General features: G+C 38.0%; 2 protein-coding genes across 2 annotated transcripts; one reads left to right on the top strand and one right to left on the bottom strand.

Annotated features, from left to right (window-relative positions):
• Positions 1–5,823: 5,823 nt before the first annotated feature.
• Positions 5,824–7,956, top strand: LOC131232278 (uncharacterized). Its single transcript, XM_058228519.1, has 6 exons — positions 5,824–5,937; positions 6,086–6,193; positions 6,483–6,571; positions 6,787–6,891; positions 7,458–7,679; positions 7,876–7,956. The coding sequence occupies exons 1-6, from the start codon at positions 5,853–5,855 to the stop codon at positions 7,954–7,956; spliced, it is 690 nt and encodes a 229-aa protein (XP_058084502.1). The 5' UTR covers positions 5,824–5,852.
• Positions 7,957–10,153: 2,197 nt separating this feature from the next.
• LOC131233619 (F-box protein At2g35280-like) lies at positions 10,154–12,477 on the bottom strand. Its single transcript, XM_058230400.1, has 3 exons — positions 12,263–12,477; positions 11,949–12,111; positions 10,154–10,702 (listed from the first exon to the last, which is right to left on the bottom strand). Exons 1-3 carry the CDS (start codon positions 12,397–12,399, stop codon positions 10,280–10,282), a joined length of 723 nt encoding a protein of 240 aa, XP_058086383.1. The 5' UTR covers positions 12,400–12,477; the 3' UTR covers positions 10,154–10,279.
• Between the last annotated feature and the right edge of the window lie 3,647 nt (positions 12,478–16,124).

Raw genomic sequence — 16,124 nt, 5'->3', positions numbered from 1 at the left:
GCCTTGCCGTAACTTGCTCCACCTGAATCACCTGTCACTGCACCATGCTAATTTCAGCTTGCTGCCCACACCACCCACCGCTGCACCTTTCTCCCTCATTGTTTTCTCAAACACCAACATGCCACCTCCGTCCTTTTCTCTGACCCTATTCTCTTCTCAGATGCCAGCTGGCCACCCTGTAACTAACACATTACCGGTCTAGGAGTATCGCCACTACAAGAAAGTGTAGCTTAGCCGACTGATGGGGCTACCGTTTGCTAGCGGCCGATTTTAACAACTGCGGGTAAAGGGTTCTATAAAGAAGAAGGAAAAAAAAAAACCTAACTTCATTTCCGCCCCCTCATCTCCAGCTGTGCGCCGATTCTCCCTCTCGAGTCCCTCAAGCTCTCCCTCTCCCTCCCTCTCTCTGCCTCTCCATCTCGCTCTCCCTCTCCGCTCCCTCTCCCTCTCCCTCTCCCTCTCACTCTCTCTATCCCTATCTCTCTCTCTCTCTCTATCTCATCGGCCCTCTGCTGCAGTTCGGCCTTCTGCTGCTCGTGAGTCTCCGATTCTTAGGTATGATGTAAACCTTTTCCCTTCTTGCTGTTGCTTTCTAGAATACCTGATTAGGGATTTGCATTGTCGAATCCCGAAATAGGGATTTGCATTGTCGAATCCCGAATTAGGGATTTGCATTGTCATGGTATTTTCGTGCTGTGGCCCATCCATTTAGTGGCATCCTAGATGAAATATCCTCATCACTCTTCACACAACGGATGCAGTTGAGGCCAGGTGCTTCTGTATGCATAACGACATCTATGTTTTAGCATTACAAGCTAGATATAAAAGAAAAATGTTCACAAGCTTAGTAATATAGAACATAACTCAAAACCAACAGCAACACTGCATGTAGCACTGTGTACATAGTTAAAAAACCCGATAACTCAATTCAATGTTCAAACAGGTTGGGTTGAATAGAAGACTGTACCTGACCCTTTTAACTCTTTTTCTTAAAATAGTTCAATTAAGTAATATAGAACATAACTCAAAACCGATAACAATACTAACCTCACTGATTAAGGGCATAGCTTACCTCCACGGATGCTAGGGGTTCAAATCCCACTTGCACATATTTGTTTTTGGTAAAATCCCCATTCAGAAGGGGAGTGACTCAGTTCCAGTCATGTCGCGTTGACTGAGCCATTGACTTGACTCAATGAGTCTCCCAGTTGAGGCCAAATCAGGCCCAGCATGGCACATGCTACACTCCCTTCATGCTAGCAGCAGAGTATACCTAAGATAAAATTGCACTCCATACCATACCGTATCAAACTTAGAGACAAAAGCATTGCCAATAAACATTATGCAAATATCTTTTTGTTTCCAAACAGTTGTCTGGAAACCCTAGCGCAGAATTCTTTGAGCATATTGATGGGTACTGATGGCATCCACTGATATTTTGTTTCTAAACAGGATTGTCTTGAATTATTGAACAATCTTCTCTGTAACAATGCATCCGACCAGGTTTGTGGCTTTTAAAGATGCCTAGTCCCAATATGCTTTTGTGGTGATTACTTAAAACAATTTGTGCAATGCAGATTTTACTAAAGGAAACTGTGGGATTCAAACCATTAATTTCAATTTTGAAGCTACGGAAAGGTAGTGCCTACTGTTTCACCCAGCAAAAGGTAAACTGCAACACATGTAACACACTGTAACTTCCTATTCACATTGTTCTCTTTGCTATAGCTGAAAATTTTTAAGTTTATTTTTTCATTGATTAGCTGTAATCTTTATAGCTTTTTTTTTATAATATATATATATATATATTTTAATTTCTAATCAATATGCAATCTTTTATTGTTTGCTAGTGTCATGGATATGCTTAGATACTTAGCTTACTCCTGACTTGTAACAGATCATTCTCCTGGAGCTTGTAACAGATCATTCTTTAGTAAGAGTGTTGTCTCAACCCATCTAATGATTTTATTAGCTTGACAGAATCCCAAATTGGCCCGAAATTCATGCAAACTATGGCACTTATCCCACTAATGCACATTCCTAAGCATTTGATATCATCCCACCAAGTTTGAGAAGCCCCTGCACTATGAATCAGATGGGACTGTTTATTAGTTTTTTTTTTTTTAAAAATAAAAATTAAATGCTAAGAATCTGAATTGACTGAAACAAAATCAAGGACCTGGTCACTAAGCACTCTGCACATGTTTGAGAATTCCAACATGCTAGCCTGGGGAACTAGTGCAGTCTTACAGATGTCAGAATAGGATTTATTCAGCTGCACCCAGATAACATATCAGAAGATCAGCTTTTATATTTTGAATTTGAAGATAGGTGCTGGATACTTCAATCAAGATGGGAAAATACCTCTCCGATGGTTGTACCCTTCTTTGCCCTGCAAAAGAGCTTCACAGCAGAGCAAAGTATTATCTGCAGTGGAAACACATTCAGAATGATGAAGCTGCTTGCTTATGTTTCAATTTGATGCTTTTCATCATAGAAGACTTATGCGATTTGACAACACAGCTTCTAACTAGGTGTTGCTCCCGCATCTAATCACACATCAGATTGTCACTCCCGCTCCTGCTTCCTACCTATTTATACTTTTTTACATTAATAGACGCTACCCCACGCCTGCATCCAAATCTGTTGCTGCTTCACTTTACTATGCAATCAGTTTCTTCTTCAATTTTGGGATGATTTAGTTTTGAAATCAGTAGTCTTATTGATCATTTTTTAGGTGTCTACCAAACAGGGCCTTAGGTGAGTTGATATTGTTTGTTTGTAGTAAACATTATGCAAATATCATTTTCTATTTTTAAATTAATCAATTTGAAGCTTTCTTTGTGTAGATATCTTTATGGCCATGTTACTCTTTCCTTTTGTCCAGCATTTTCATGGGTATTTACATATTTCCAACACTATCATTTTTGACTTGCCATCTGCTAGTATCTAACCTGTTTTGATAAAATTAGATCCAAAACTTTTGTGACCCACAAAAATAAAAATAAAAATGCTTATAATGGTCTTCCACCACTGTTTTGTATGTTGTGGTCCACCTGAAATTTGTATATAGTTCATCTTTTGGCCCATGCCATAAAATTTGTATATTGTTTACACCATTAAAAACCATAAACTGAAATGGATCTACTGCAGATGTTACTGTTAATGAAGGTGGTATCCATGATGCTCTATTTTGGAATTACTTCCTCCTCGATTATCTCTTAATAAAAATCTCTTGTTATATCTCATCATATTGTCAGGATTCTTGATAAAAAGAAGGAAAAAAAAAGAAGAAGAAAAGATTGTTGTGTGTATCTTTTCTCTATGTTCCTTAGAAGGCTAATTGGTTGACCTGCCTGGAAAATGGGTGTGTCTCATTAGCATCTGTTTTGTAGTCTGGATTTTTTTCTTAAAAAAAATTTAATTATGATCAATTCTGAATTTTCTTTTCTTTTCTTTGGATGCTTGGGACAGTTCTTGGAAGAGTTCGAGTGGCTGTAAGACTACGACCTCAGAATGCAGAGGAGTTGGTTGCAGATGCTGATTTTGCTGAATGTGTAGAATTGCAGCCAGAGGTTTTTCTAATTGCACTTCTCTTTTGTTTGTAATTGCATATGCCTAAATTTACACCAGATGTGCAGTGTGTAATGCTTTCCAAAAATAAATGAGAAATGTAAGTCAATCCATGGGCACCAATCACATGGCCATTCTCATGTTTTGCAAAATGATTATACTAATGCTCAAGCGGAGGATTAACTGCTGAACTTGTTTTCATCACTGTTGATGTAAATAAATTCAGAGTCCAATCCTATATTCTGACAATATTATTCTCATGTTTTGCTTTTTTTTTTTTTTTTTTTTTTTTGAGTATTTGTTCCCTTTCTTTAGGGACTTGCATTACCAGGTGAGATACTATTCCAAGTGTGCATTTCGTTAAGAAATTATGTAATGTCTTTTGCCTTTTTGAAATCTAGCACAACATAGTTTTGAGTGTATGGTTGTGGGTATAGATGTATAATGTTTTTTTTTTTAATCATTAATCTTTCTGGAATTTCTTCAAAATGGCATGTGCATCTTTCATATCTGAAGAACTTGAATTGATATTGTACTCTATGATCATCCTACTTTTCTTGAAATTATGGAACGTTTGTACTGTATTGATTGCCCTCTTGATTATATTGGTGCAGTCTTCTCTTACTTTAAACTGGGTTCTTGCATGCTCATAAGCTTCCATGGATTTGATACTACTAGTTGTCAGTATAGTAGTTCACTCAGTGTTCTCTATTTGGGTGATAGTAGAATTTTTCATGGAGTGGAAGAGATGTTTGGATAATGAAGAAATAAAACATGAAACAGTTGATAGAAAATCTATGGTTCTAAGTGAGGTTGTTGTTCTTTGTAATGTTTTAATCTCTATTTCCTATTTAGGTTTTCTTGTTTTTGAGACATTGCGAGCAGATTCAAGTTTTGTCGAGTTTCATCGAGTTTTCTTTTTTCAAGTTTTATTAGTTTTGACTAGTCAAGTGGACTGAATCTTAAACAAGTCTCGACTGAATTGTGACTAAATTGATTTTTTTTTTTCCTTCCTTTTTTTCAACTCTTGGTTAAATCTAAAATTTTCTTAATGAAATCATGTGGAAGTTTTCAGAATGCTGGAAGTAGGAACATGTGGTTCCATTGTGTTTCATGATAACTAAAAGTCGTCTTTCTTTCATTCTTTCAGATATAAATTCATGTGGAACTTTTTTTTACAAGTTTGTAATCATCTTTTACCATAAGATTGATATTTAGAGCATCTGTATCTACGGAATAACCTGGAAGAACTCAAAAGCTTCCATTCCCTTGCAGCAGTTGAGTGCTTCACTCGTATAATTGCCTTTTAGAACCTTACTGTTAATACATTGATGAGTATTTTCTCTGTCATGCTCAGCTGGGAGCTGACCAAATTCTTTTGCAGCATTAGGCTGACTACCTTTGACACTGTTAAAGGCTGACTACCTATGATTGGTTGTAGACAATCAGCATTAGGCTAAAATAACTGTTCCAACTGCCATGCCATCTTGGTTCTTTAGTTGTTCTAAAAGAGGATGGGCATATTTTTATTCCAATGTCCAATCTCTATTGTTTTCTCATTGGTCTTGCACTGATGATATGGTGATTGCCCTTTCAAACTTCAGTAGGATAGATTCAGTATGTCCTATGTACATTGTAATGAGCTGCATTATGTGGCCCTGGCTCATTGTTTTATCCATCTTCAAGCCATCTGTTGAAAACTCAGTGCTTACTGAATCTAGTTCCTTGTTATGTTCATTTCAGTTTACTCCATCTAATCATGTTTGGCATTGGTTCCTTTTATTCTTTTTTCTTTTTATGAACACAACCTGCAAAGCTAAGCTTATGCAATGGTAAGTTAAGTTGAGACAAGTGAAAGACTCGAGATACAAAACCAAGAGAAGCAATCCAACCCATGTTTTTTCCTTCACATTATTCTTTTCTGGAGACAAAATAAGGAAGTTGTATATATTTTTCTACTCCCTCTTACACTGTCAGGAACATCTTTGCCATAGAACTCTAGTAGTTTTCTATTTGTTTCCTCAAATCATACCCATTTTTTTCAGATCCTCTTTGTCAAAAGGTAAGAGAACCGTTTTCCAAGAAAACATTATCACAATTCACCGCAATTTCACTGACACATGCTACAGAAGATGTTCTCACTTTATGGGACCTAGACACAAATGGTCTTGTAGCTGTAATTGAAGATACTCTTACAGTGATTGTCTGAATATCATTATCTAATTGTGTTGTGTGTGTAAAGTAGACATTTGACGTTGATCATTGCTGAAAAATGATTGATGGTTATCATACACATTAATTTGACGTGGAAGCTTACCAAAAGAAATGAGGCCTTAGTGCAAAGCAAGAGTGCCATAGAAAAAGGTTTATTTTTTAGTGTTTATTTTTTTTTTTCATGCAGAATTCTCTGTTTTCATTGACAATTTCATTGAATTGAAGTTGGGTTTCTTTGGAAATTGGTTTGGGATCTGTTTGATAGTATTTTTATGTTTGTTGAGTTGAATTGTTGAAGAAACGATGACCAAGAAAAGGAGGCAGTTGATTGATAAACAGCCCGATGGCAGTAGTGGAGGTTATTCGGGTGGGATCCGTGATCTTGAAACACAACTCAAGCTTTATGGTACGGATTCCAAAGAACTCAAGTGGATTTTTCTTTTCTTTTCCTTTTTTTCTTTCTTTCTGGAAGATGACTTTGAAATGGCATTTGGTTGTTTTGTTTCTTTGAATTTGGCTCTCCAATGCTAGAAAACGGTAACTTTCATTTTGGGGTTTTAAATTCCTAGGGCCTCAACTGCAGAAATTCAAAACCCAAATCCAATTTTTGATTTTTGGATTCAAAATTGTTTGGCATTTAGAGAGCCAAAGTTTCTATGGCCTAAACATAGATGACTTGACCTTTTGTTGTGCAGATGTAGAAAGAAATAAAAGAGCTAATTCAACATTGAGATCTTGCTCAATCTCTTCTCAAGGGCTCGTCTCTTTTCTCAACACTTTTCAGGTATATTGGAACAAACGGTGAGATTGATGAATGAATGGTGGCCCACTTCATGTTATCTTTATATCAAAATTCTCACTGGTTACTTGTGGCGGAGGATGATGATCCAACCAAGTTTTCAATGGTGACTTTAAGATGGTCTATCAAGGCCAGATTGTCAAAAGTTCTACTTTGATAACAATCTCATTGCCTTCATTATCTTGATTGTTGATTGCCAGATTGAGCTTGCAAAAATGTTGTTGGCGGAGGGACAAAGTCATCTTTTTGTACATTGGCCTGAACAAGGTGTTGATGATGAAGAAAAGAAAAGTTTCTTTGATCAGGTTCATTTTCATGGCACTTATTTTTATTATTATTTTGTTATTATTATTTTGGTTCTTACGAGTACAAGAACCTTATATTCCATGCATTCTCAGTTTATTTTTACAACTCAGCTGCTGTATCCTAGAAATATTAAATGGTCTCTGTTGATTTCCAAGTCCAACAGCAAAAGTGTAGCATCGGTTTCAACTTTTAACCTTCCATTTTCCTCACTCAAACATTTATTTTTCTTATTATTATGATTATTTTGAAATTTATCTTTGGAAGCCTTGCTGACCACATATTTCTAGTAGAAGACCAAACTGATTTTGATGGGTTTCTGGAAACCTACATTGCTTTGTACCTGTCAGCAAGATTGTTAATACTCTTCACATATCTGCTTATTGATGTCAAGTAGCTCTTTTCTATAGGTAACTCGGCTTAATTCAAGCTATCTAGGTGGTTTGGCATCATATATTCGAAGATTTTGATGGGTTTCTGGAAACCTACATTGCTTTGTACCTGTCAGCAAGATTGTTTATACTCTTCACATATCTGCTTATTGATGTCAAGTGGCTCTTTTCTATAGGTAACTCGGCTTAATTCAAGCTATCTAGGTGGTTTGGCATCATATATTCGAAATGCGAGGAATCTGTTAGCAGATTCAAAAGCAGGGAAAAATCCATTTAATGGCTTTACTCCTTCGGTAAGTGAATCCATTAAATTTGTTTTGCAATTTGTGTTTCTTGTACATTTCTGCCAGAAACTTGTCTTCAATTTCACTTCTTCTTTTTTTTTTTTAATGAGAAAGGTTTGCACAATGGGTACGGTTGTATGGCGGGGTACTCATCTTTAGCTACGGATTTTATCCGTAGCTTTTGACCAGTTTTCTGGTCGTGAGCAAAAGCTGACGATTTAGCGGCGTCCAGCACAACTATCAGTAAAGGTCCTGGCCGTCGGTAAAGCCTTTACCGACTGAGGCTTTACCGGCAGTTATATAACTGCAGGCAAAGGATTTACCGGCGGTTTTATTGGTCTTTGCGGCGGTTTTGACCGCCGGTAAAGGACAGTTTTCTTTGCCAACATAGGGAGTGTTGCTTCAATACTCTTAACGTTGTTGCTCTTGGCATTTATGGGATAAATCGTTGTTGCCCTAATTGAGGATCGGCATGGCATATTTGTAGGACAACAACTGTAAATATAAAGTTGGATCAGGCCAAGTTGGGCAAGGTCAGGCGAAAATGACCTGAGTGTAAGCTCGATCCAAAAATCAACTGTGCCATCCATGTGAGACCTAAGCTTGACCACGAACCAAGCAAGTAATCCAAGCTCGATCAAGATAGCCGAGGCAGGCTACCGAATCCATTGTCACCATTAGAAATTACTTACAAATTCCATACACGGGATACTGGGCCCTTCATGTGAACATAGAAGTTTTTAGGTGGTTGTTCATTGTTTAATTTCTATTGTATGAACCTACCAATTATTAGAATAAAATTGTCCTTTTCAATGACCCAAATCATTTATATGGTGGGCCATACCATGGATTGAGATACTCAGAAGAACATTAAGATTGAAATATCTCAACCGTTGACTATTAAAAAATGGAAGAGTTCATCCATATGTAAAGGAGGGTTGAAATATTCAGATTTTAAAATATTTTTAGCTATACTCCCTATACAAGTGAGACCGTATAAATGCTTTGAAATTTTTAATACTTGGAGATGCATTCTAGCAACATTCTTTAAAAATAAAAATAAAAATAAGAGTTGATACGCATCATTTAGTGGACCATATCATATAAACTGTCTAAGAAAAATTGAGCAAAGGTTCAAATTCTATTTCACCGGTCTTAGTTTTGCATGAGACTTTGAGTGATTGAATGTCGCCCATATTTTCCCCACTGGGTTGAGGTGAACAGTATTTTGTTTGAGTCCTTACTCATGACTCAATGGTAGATTCACAGGACTTTCAACACAAGATCATGGGTATTTAGTACTTTGTTTGGCAAGTCACTGAGTACATTTGTATTTTCTATGAGGTGGCGGTCACTCAAAAGGGAAGTTGTTTGATACTCTGACAGAGTACAACACTTGATAAGCAGGCATTCAAAAATTTAGGTGAGGATTAGGGCTGTACACAAACCAAGTTAGCTCGACTCGACTGGACTCGAAAAAGCTTGATTTGACTTGGTTCGAAACGGAGTTCGAGCTGATTTTTTGAGCTCGAAAAAATTTTGAACTGAGTTCGAGCTTGCCCGGGCTCGACTCAACTTGGATCGAACCCCAACTCGAAACGAACCAGTTCGGTGACTTGATTACTTTGATATTGATGTTGCTCACCCAGTGTTTGATGAAATGACTCAAGTTGACGTGTCAACTGATGTCAAGGTGTCTGATGAAATATCTATAAACAATTGCTGTTGTTTTACATATAGAAAGAAATTGAAAGTGCACTCCCGCACTGTTCGATATTGGCTCGAACATGGCTTGAATTGGCCTGAGCTACTGACTGAACTGAGTCGAGCTGGCCAGTCAGACTCAAGGACTGAGCCGAGCCGAGCCGAGTTCAAGCTAGGGTCAGCTAGTGGCCAAGCTGAGTTGAGCTGTGCTAAGCTCGACCCGGTTCGACTCGTGTACACCTCTAGTGGGGATGCGGATTCACATGAGATGGTGCGACTCTTACCATGAGGCTCACATTGATATATGTATTCCGTCTAGCCATTTTCCCATATGATTTTAGGGCATTATATATCCCAAAAATGAAACAGATAACAATTATTAGGTGTACCATACCATAGGAAACAGTACTGGTGATTGAACTTCCTACCATTAATAACTTCTTAAACGTACCTTAATGTTTTACATGGTGTTTATTTGCCATCGAATCTTTTGATAATGTCACATAATACTCTATGAGAAAAAAAAAAACAAAAAACCAAAAACAAATATCAACTTGATCCAAAATTTTGTAGCCCATTAATGGTCAATTACCACTGTTACCTATGGTATGATCCACCTGATAATTGGATCTACTTCATTTATGGTATAACGATCTAAAATGGTTTAGAAAAATGGATGGACAGAGTGGATACAAAATACATATATCCAAGTTCGGCCCGATACATGATTTCCAAAACATGATAAAGACCGTTCCTGCATAAACATCTTGAAATAAACGTTCAAGATGAATAGTCATGATGGGCCAAATACAAAGCCCAACACATTGTTTCTTATATGTCATCCAGATAAAAATCTGCGGTAGTAAGAAATTTTGCACTCTATCTTAACTCTTGAAATTAGATACGTTCTATTATCAATCAACTTTCAACTTTCGAATGTGAAGTTGTCAAATAACATACAAAACTCAAATACAATCATTATATATGTGTGTAAACCGAATCAGTTGTAACTAAACACCTCTTAAAAAAGTGCAAAATTTATTGAGCTCATGATGCCAGTTGCATGTTTGGGAACAAAAACTGGGCTCTTTGAATTGATTGCCCCATGAGTACTCTCTAACAGGAATAACAGGAACAACCCGCATCCTTCCATTTCTACAAGTTGGATCAACACATGTTGATTCTGGCATAGGTATGGTATTGTTTATCCACATTTCGCGTAGAACCTTCATGGATCTCATCAGGCATTTATCAATCCCACCATCATTGGTACTCTTCACCTTTTTCAAGAATTCCATTCCTTCTTCTTGTGAGGATTTGTTACTGTACAAAATAATTCCCAACACGTATGTTGATTGCATATGTCCTGAATTTGCCGCTCTCTTCAAAAAATTGATGCCCAGTTGGATGTGGGCTCTAGAGAAATACTCTATCTGCCAAAAGAAAATAAAAAAATAATTATAAATAATTAAAAAAATAGAATCCAATTAAATATAGAGTAGACTTGAGTGGCAAATTGCCCTGGTCCGGCCAATCCAAAACAAAGCCCAGCTCAGCCCACGATCTAAGGAATATTGTCTCGTGCTGGTCCATGTCCACCATCAAAATACTCAGCCAAGCAGTGTTTAGAATAAGGGTGGCAATGGGCCATGTGACCTGATCAACCCGGTAACGGACCGGCTTTAGTTCGCCCTTGCATGGCCCAATAAAATTTCAAGCCAGTCTTGACTCATGTCATTTTACTCCCGATCGACTTTTTTTTTTTTTTAGCCCCAACTTACGTGACTTCACATGTATGTCTTATATCTTATAAATATGCTACTATAATCCTTGAGTAAGCATCACATGCATCTTGAATGTAGACTGTGATTTTGTTCCTCCAAGTGAGAATTTCTTTTACACGTGTGGCCCACTTGATCAACGGATAATTCGGAACATTCAAGTAGGAAATAGGGTCTTATCAATTTTCAGGCACTGGCCCAGACAAATTAGCTTGGGTTTGTTGTGATAGGCCCATGGCAGCATGGGCTGGGCTCGGGCCTTGGACCTAAGTGTCAGGCTGCCCGGCTGGGCCGGCCTAGCCTGGCCTGCCCCATTACCATCCCTAGTTAAGACGGCAGGTTGGGATGGGGCGCATTGAGTTACATGCCCATGTTCAGCCCAATTAGTCAGTGGGCCTAAAACACTTTCCCTCGTGCTTGGGTTCCTGCCCTGTAATGAGCTGGCCAAATGGATGGACGGATTGGATATAACCCAAACATCAGAGTGGGCCCCACAGCGCTTGGGTTTGTAGGAAATATTCCGGGTCGCTAGTTGTATTTTGTATTTTAAACCAAAAGGCGGGAGACCAGGACGTTCATCAGGTTAGCCTCATCACGTGTTACCAAAAAACCAGATCAGTCTGGTCATCAGGTGAGCTACACATGCACAGGAAAAAGGAACATGTGAGGAAAAAAAGACCAACATTCTACTAGCGTAGAACTGCACCCCACGTGAAAATCCAACCATCCTGATGTTTTGCAATGGCACGTGTATGGTGAGGTGGTTGGTCTCACCAACGGACTGTAAGTTGCATGCACATGCAATCTAATATTAGAGCAGGATCTAAAATCCTACCCTTACAATAATAACTATGCGTATAGGACGTCTAATGGGAAAGAAAAAAAAAAAAGCACTTACCATCCCTCGCTTGTAAACAGCATCTGGATTCCCGCTAGCTTCGCATTGCTTTAAGAATAAGGAAGCTTGGGAAGATGTTCTCCATTCGATTGTGGGCAGTGCTTCGATCGACGCCTGCTGAAAAACATGATTATCTGTTGCCGCTTCATGGAATTCCTTGCAACTAAAGAGAGATTAAAAAGAAAGGAAAACCAATCAAATCCAACATCGGATATATAACGATGAATAAGAAAAACTCAAGAGTATAGATATACGGCCCTCTCCCCAAAAAGAAAAAAAAAAAAAGAAAACGAAAAGAAAAGAAAGAAACGTACGTCAATTTCACATTACAAAGATCAGATAATGAAGAAGCAGCAACAGAAGCAATAATATCCACAATCAGCTCTTGTGGAAGTGAATTGATGAGTGGACCCTGCTGTTGCCTTCTTTTCATCACCTTGCAAAGGTTCATCGTGTGAGAGAGAGAGAGCCGGTAGGAGGATTTTTCCAACAACAGAACCAGTATTCACAGATTATTTTGAAGAGAAAAGAACATGAGTTTGGAATTTATATAGGAAAGAGTATGTTATCCTTATAAGTTAGAATTAGTATGTTATCCTTCCCAAGTTAGAAATAGTTTGCGTCGAGACACGGTTTCCTTTGACCGCGGTGCGATAACTCGCGCCTCGTGGCCACCGGGTTATTTCCCAAAAAGAGAGCAATGTGTATGAAAATTTCATAAGATCCATTCTGTTCATCAACTACTCTTTATAATTTTAACCATTGAAGATAAAAATCATAATAATCCAAAACTCATGTAATCTATACTACAGGAAAGGGTTGAGATGGAATGCACACCATCTGTTTTGTGTAGGAACCACCGTGGTGTATATATGCCATCCAATCCATTAATCTGATCTATATCACTAGGAAGAAAGCAATAATTAAATATTACCATACTCTAAAACTCAGGTATACCTTAACACGTGAATTTATATTTTTTTGGTATAAAGTTTTTTCTTAGGTCAGTTTGAGTGTTTAATCATTCTAATTTTTGGGTTCAAAGGTTAAAATAATGTAGATCAAGTGATGGACGGCTTGGATTTCATTGAAGTTAAGTATATTCTCCCACGTTAGTGAGAGTAACCCCGATAGTTACCTAGCGCGAAGTACCAAGTGTTTTTACCACGTCGGTTAGGAGTTACGACAGAGCACGGACTTTTCCGTTGCCTCCGTGTCATTCAGAAGGTGTCCGGATCCTCTGTTTGCCAGAAACCACGACTTTCCGGAAGCGGATTAGATACTTACAGGTTGAGTGGCGAGTCGGCTACTGAACTGACGTCACCAAGTTCTGTGGGCCCCACTATGACGTATGTGTTATATCCACACCGTCCATTCATTTTGAGATATAGTTTTAAGTCATGAGCTAAAGAATGAGGCAGAAAAAAATCTGTAGTGGAACCCACCACAGAAAACAGCAGGGAGAGTGATTCCCACCGTTGAAACTATCCTAAGGCTCACCATAATGTTTATTTGGAATCCAACCTGTTCAAAGGTTAAAAAATGCATAAAATAAGGGAAAAGACAAATATCAGCTTGATCTAAAACTTTTGTGACCTTTTGAAGTTTTTAATGGTAGGCGTTACTGTCCCCACTGTTTTCTGTGCTGGGTCCACTGGAGCATTGGATTTAACTTATTTTTTGGATATTGCCCTAAAATGATCTATCCGAATGGATGGAAGGTGTGGATACAAAACATACATCATGTATCATGTGGGGCCCACGGAACTTGGTGACGTCCTCAACCTGTCATTAGCTAATCCGCGCCCCGACTTTCCCACTTTTTTCGTCCTTGGCTGTACAGTGATTGGTCTATCTCAGTCAGGGATGCATTCATTACACGCTCACGGTCGAATTGGATTGCAACAACCATAATTTTGGAAACGGATTGGCTACTCCCCCTGCCACCAGCCTCGTGGCTGATGGTCGGTGCTCTGTGGACCCTACCATGATGAATTTATTTCATCCGTTCCGTTCATCCATTTTTTAATATTATTTTAGATTTGGGGTTAGAAATTAGAAGTGTATAAATCTCAGGTGGTCCACACCACATGAAAACAATAGTGATTGGATATCCACCATTAAAATACTCCTAAGGCCCACTGTACTGTTTATTTGATATCCAATCTGTTTATTAGGTCATACAGTCCCAGATGAATGGAAAAAACAAAAATCAGCTTGATCCAAAGCTTCTATGGTCCCCAAAATGTTTTTAATGGTTGACACTCATTCAATACTGTTTCCTATAATGTGGTCCACTTGAGATTGGAATATATTTTATTTTTGGCCCCATAATGTAAAATGATCCGAAAAAATAGATGCACAGAATGGATGAAACTAATACATTATGGTGGAGCCCACAGAGCACCGACCACCAGCCATTGGCTGGTGTCACGGGGCGTAGCCAATCCGTTCCCCACAATTTTGCTGCTTGACGCAAACAGAGGATCCGTATTCATTCTGAATACATCGCACACATGTATCAGATTTAAACCGCACATTTCGTGATTCCAAAGGTGATTTGGGGCATCATGAACATCACACGTTTATACAGTCATAACCTTTTACTTGGTGGAATATAAATTAACCCTAAAGGCAAATTTAAAAATAAAAAATCAACGGTTTCTATTAAGCTTGAAAATTCCAATTTATTAGATGTAATAGAAAGTATAATTGAAAGAAACCTTTGGTTATCCATCAATCTAAAAAGGATCCCACATGATGTATGGTTCAGATCATCATACATACGTGCCACTTATGCACAAAAACAATCTAAAGGCACGAAAAATGCGGTGCGTCCCAGGTAATACGTTCTCAATTTGTAACCATAACTTCTGTCATTTAATTCTGTACTAAAGTACGATGGTTTATACACATGCGCTTGAATATTGTACACATAGAACATAATATATCAAATTTAAACCGTACAAGTAATGTAACCTACACTAGATAGCTTGAATTATGAAATTTGGATTGATCGAGAGATCACAACAGCTGATTAACTGACACGTTTTGTTAAATTTGGAACGCTGTCTATTTTATTATTTAACCATATTTATGTCCAAAATCGGCTATTTAGTGCAGTTTTAAGCTTATATTTATTTTTTGTTCATTTTCAAAGTGGGGTCTATTATTTCAACGGTTAGATCTAACTTCAAGATGGATAGGCGTACAACGCTGAGTACATATATGTGAACCATCATAATCGGGAGGATCCGTCCTTGCCCTTTCCTTTCCATATCAGAACTGAATATACAAAGGAAGGTGGGTAGCTGAAAATAGCAGTTCGGTAATTATTTCTATTTTATGCATGTGGATTAGACCGACCTGGACAGTTTCCGAGTTTAGAGAAACTTTCGATACTCTGGCAATTATGATGGTCCATATGCATGCCGTCGCATATTGTCCACGTGGCACATATGACACATACGTTGTACTGCCCAAATAGGTGCCCCAGTTTAGATTGGTCTTAACCAAGGGCCTGTTTGATATTTAGGCTCAACTCTAATTATCTTGTAAATGGAAACACGGCTTATTTTTTTTAACACTTAAATCAAAAAATTTTGTGAAATAAAGATGAGGCCCACCACGATGTGTGGCTTATCCACACTACCCATTCATTATGCATGAGTCTAAAAATGATATAGATACAAAGCTCGTGGACCACACCATAGGAAACAGTGGGAACCAAATGCCTACCATTAAAAATTTATTGGGGCCCTAGAAGTTGTGAGGATCAAGCTGATATTTGTGTTTTACCCTGTTCCATACCTGTGTTACCCTATGGATGGGTTAGATGATGAATAAACCTCACTGTAGGCCCACCGAAGGAAATTACTTTTAAAATTCGTGGGTAATTTGAGATCTACCTCATTTTTTGGCTTATGTTCCAAAATGTTAATTTGAGTGTTGGATTTTCCTCATTTTTCGTCTCGTGTTTCAAAATATTTTGATAAAACAAATGGACGGTGCAGATATATCATATACATTATGATGGGCTCCATAGATTTAAGTTATAACTTTTGGATCGATTTTCAAGGTAGAGTTACCTACGCATTTTAATGGGTGTAGTGGATCTTAGCTACCATTTTTACATAAAAAAAACTAAGGTAGGACGTATCACATGGAGCAATGTAG

Source organism: Magnolia sinica, chromosome 18, assembly GCF_029962835.1.
Source record: "Magnolia sinica isolate HGM2019 chromosome 18, MsV1, whole genome shotgun sequence".
NCBI lineage: Eukaryota > Viridiplantae > Streptophyta > Magnoliopsida > Magnoliales > Magnoliaceae > Magnolia > Magnolia sinica.
The sequence above is the reverse complement of the archived record's forward strand: the minus strand, read 5'-3'. Positions and strand labels throughout refer to the sequence as shown.

Bases quoted from the DNA above. Each gene is read 5' to 3' on its own strand.
- LOC131232278 (XM_058228519.1), top strand. From the start codon at position 5,853: ATGGTTATCATACACATTAATTTGACGTGGAAGCTTACCAAAAGAAAT. The intron at 6,572-6,786 runs GTATATTGGAAC...GTTGATTGCCAG, and splicing joins CTTTTCTCAACACTTTTCAG to ATTGAGCTTGCAAAAATGTT. The intron at 7,680-7,875 runs GTTTGCACAATG...ATATAACTGCAG, and splicing joins TTTTTTTTTTAATGAGAAAG to GCAAAGGATTTACCGGCGGT.
- LOC131233619 (XM_058230400.1), bottom strand. From the start codon at position 12,399: ATGAACCTTTGCAAGGTGATGAAAAGAAGGCAACAGCAGGGTCCACTC. The intron at 12,112-12,262 runs GTACGTTTCTTT...ATCTCTCTTTAG, and splicing joins CTTTGTAATGTGAAATTGAC to TTGCAAGGAATTCCATGAAG. The intron at 10,703-11,948 runs GTAAGTGCTTTT...TTCTTTTGGCAG, and splicing joins CTGTTTACAAGCGAGGGATG to ATAGAGTATTTCTCTAGAGC.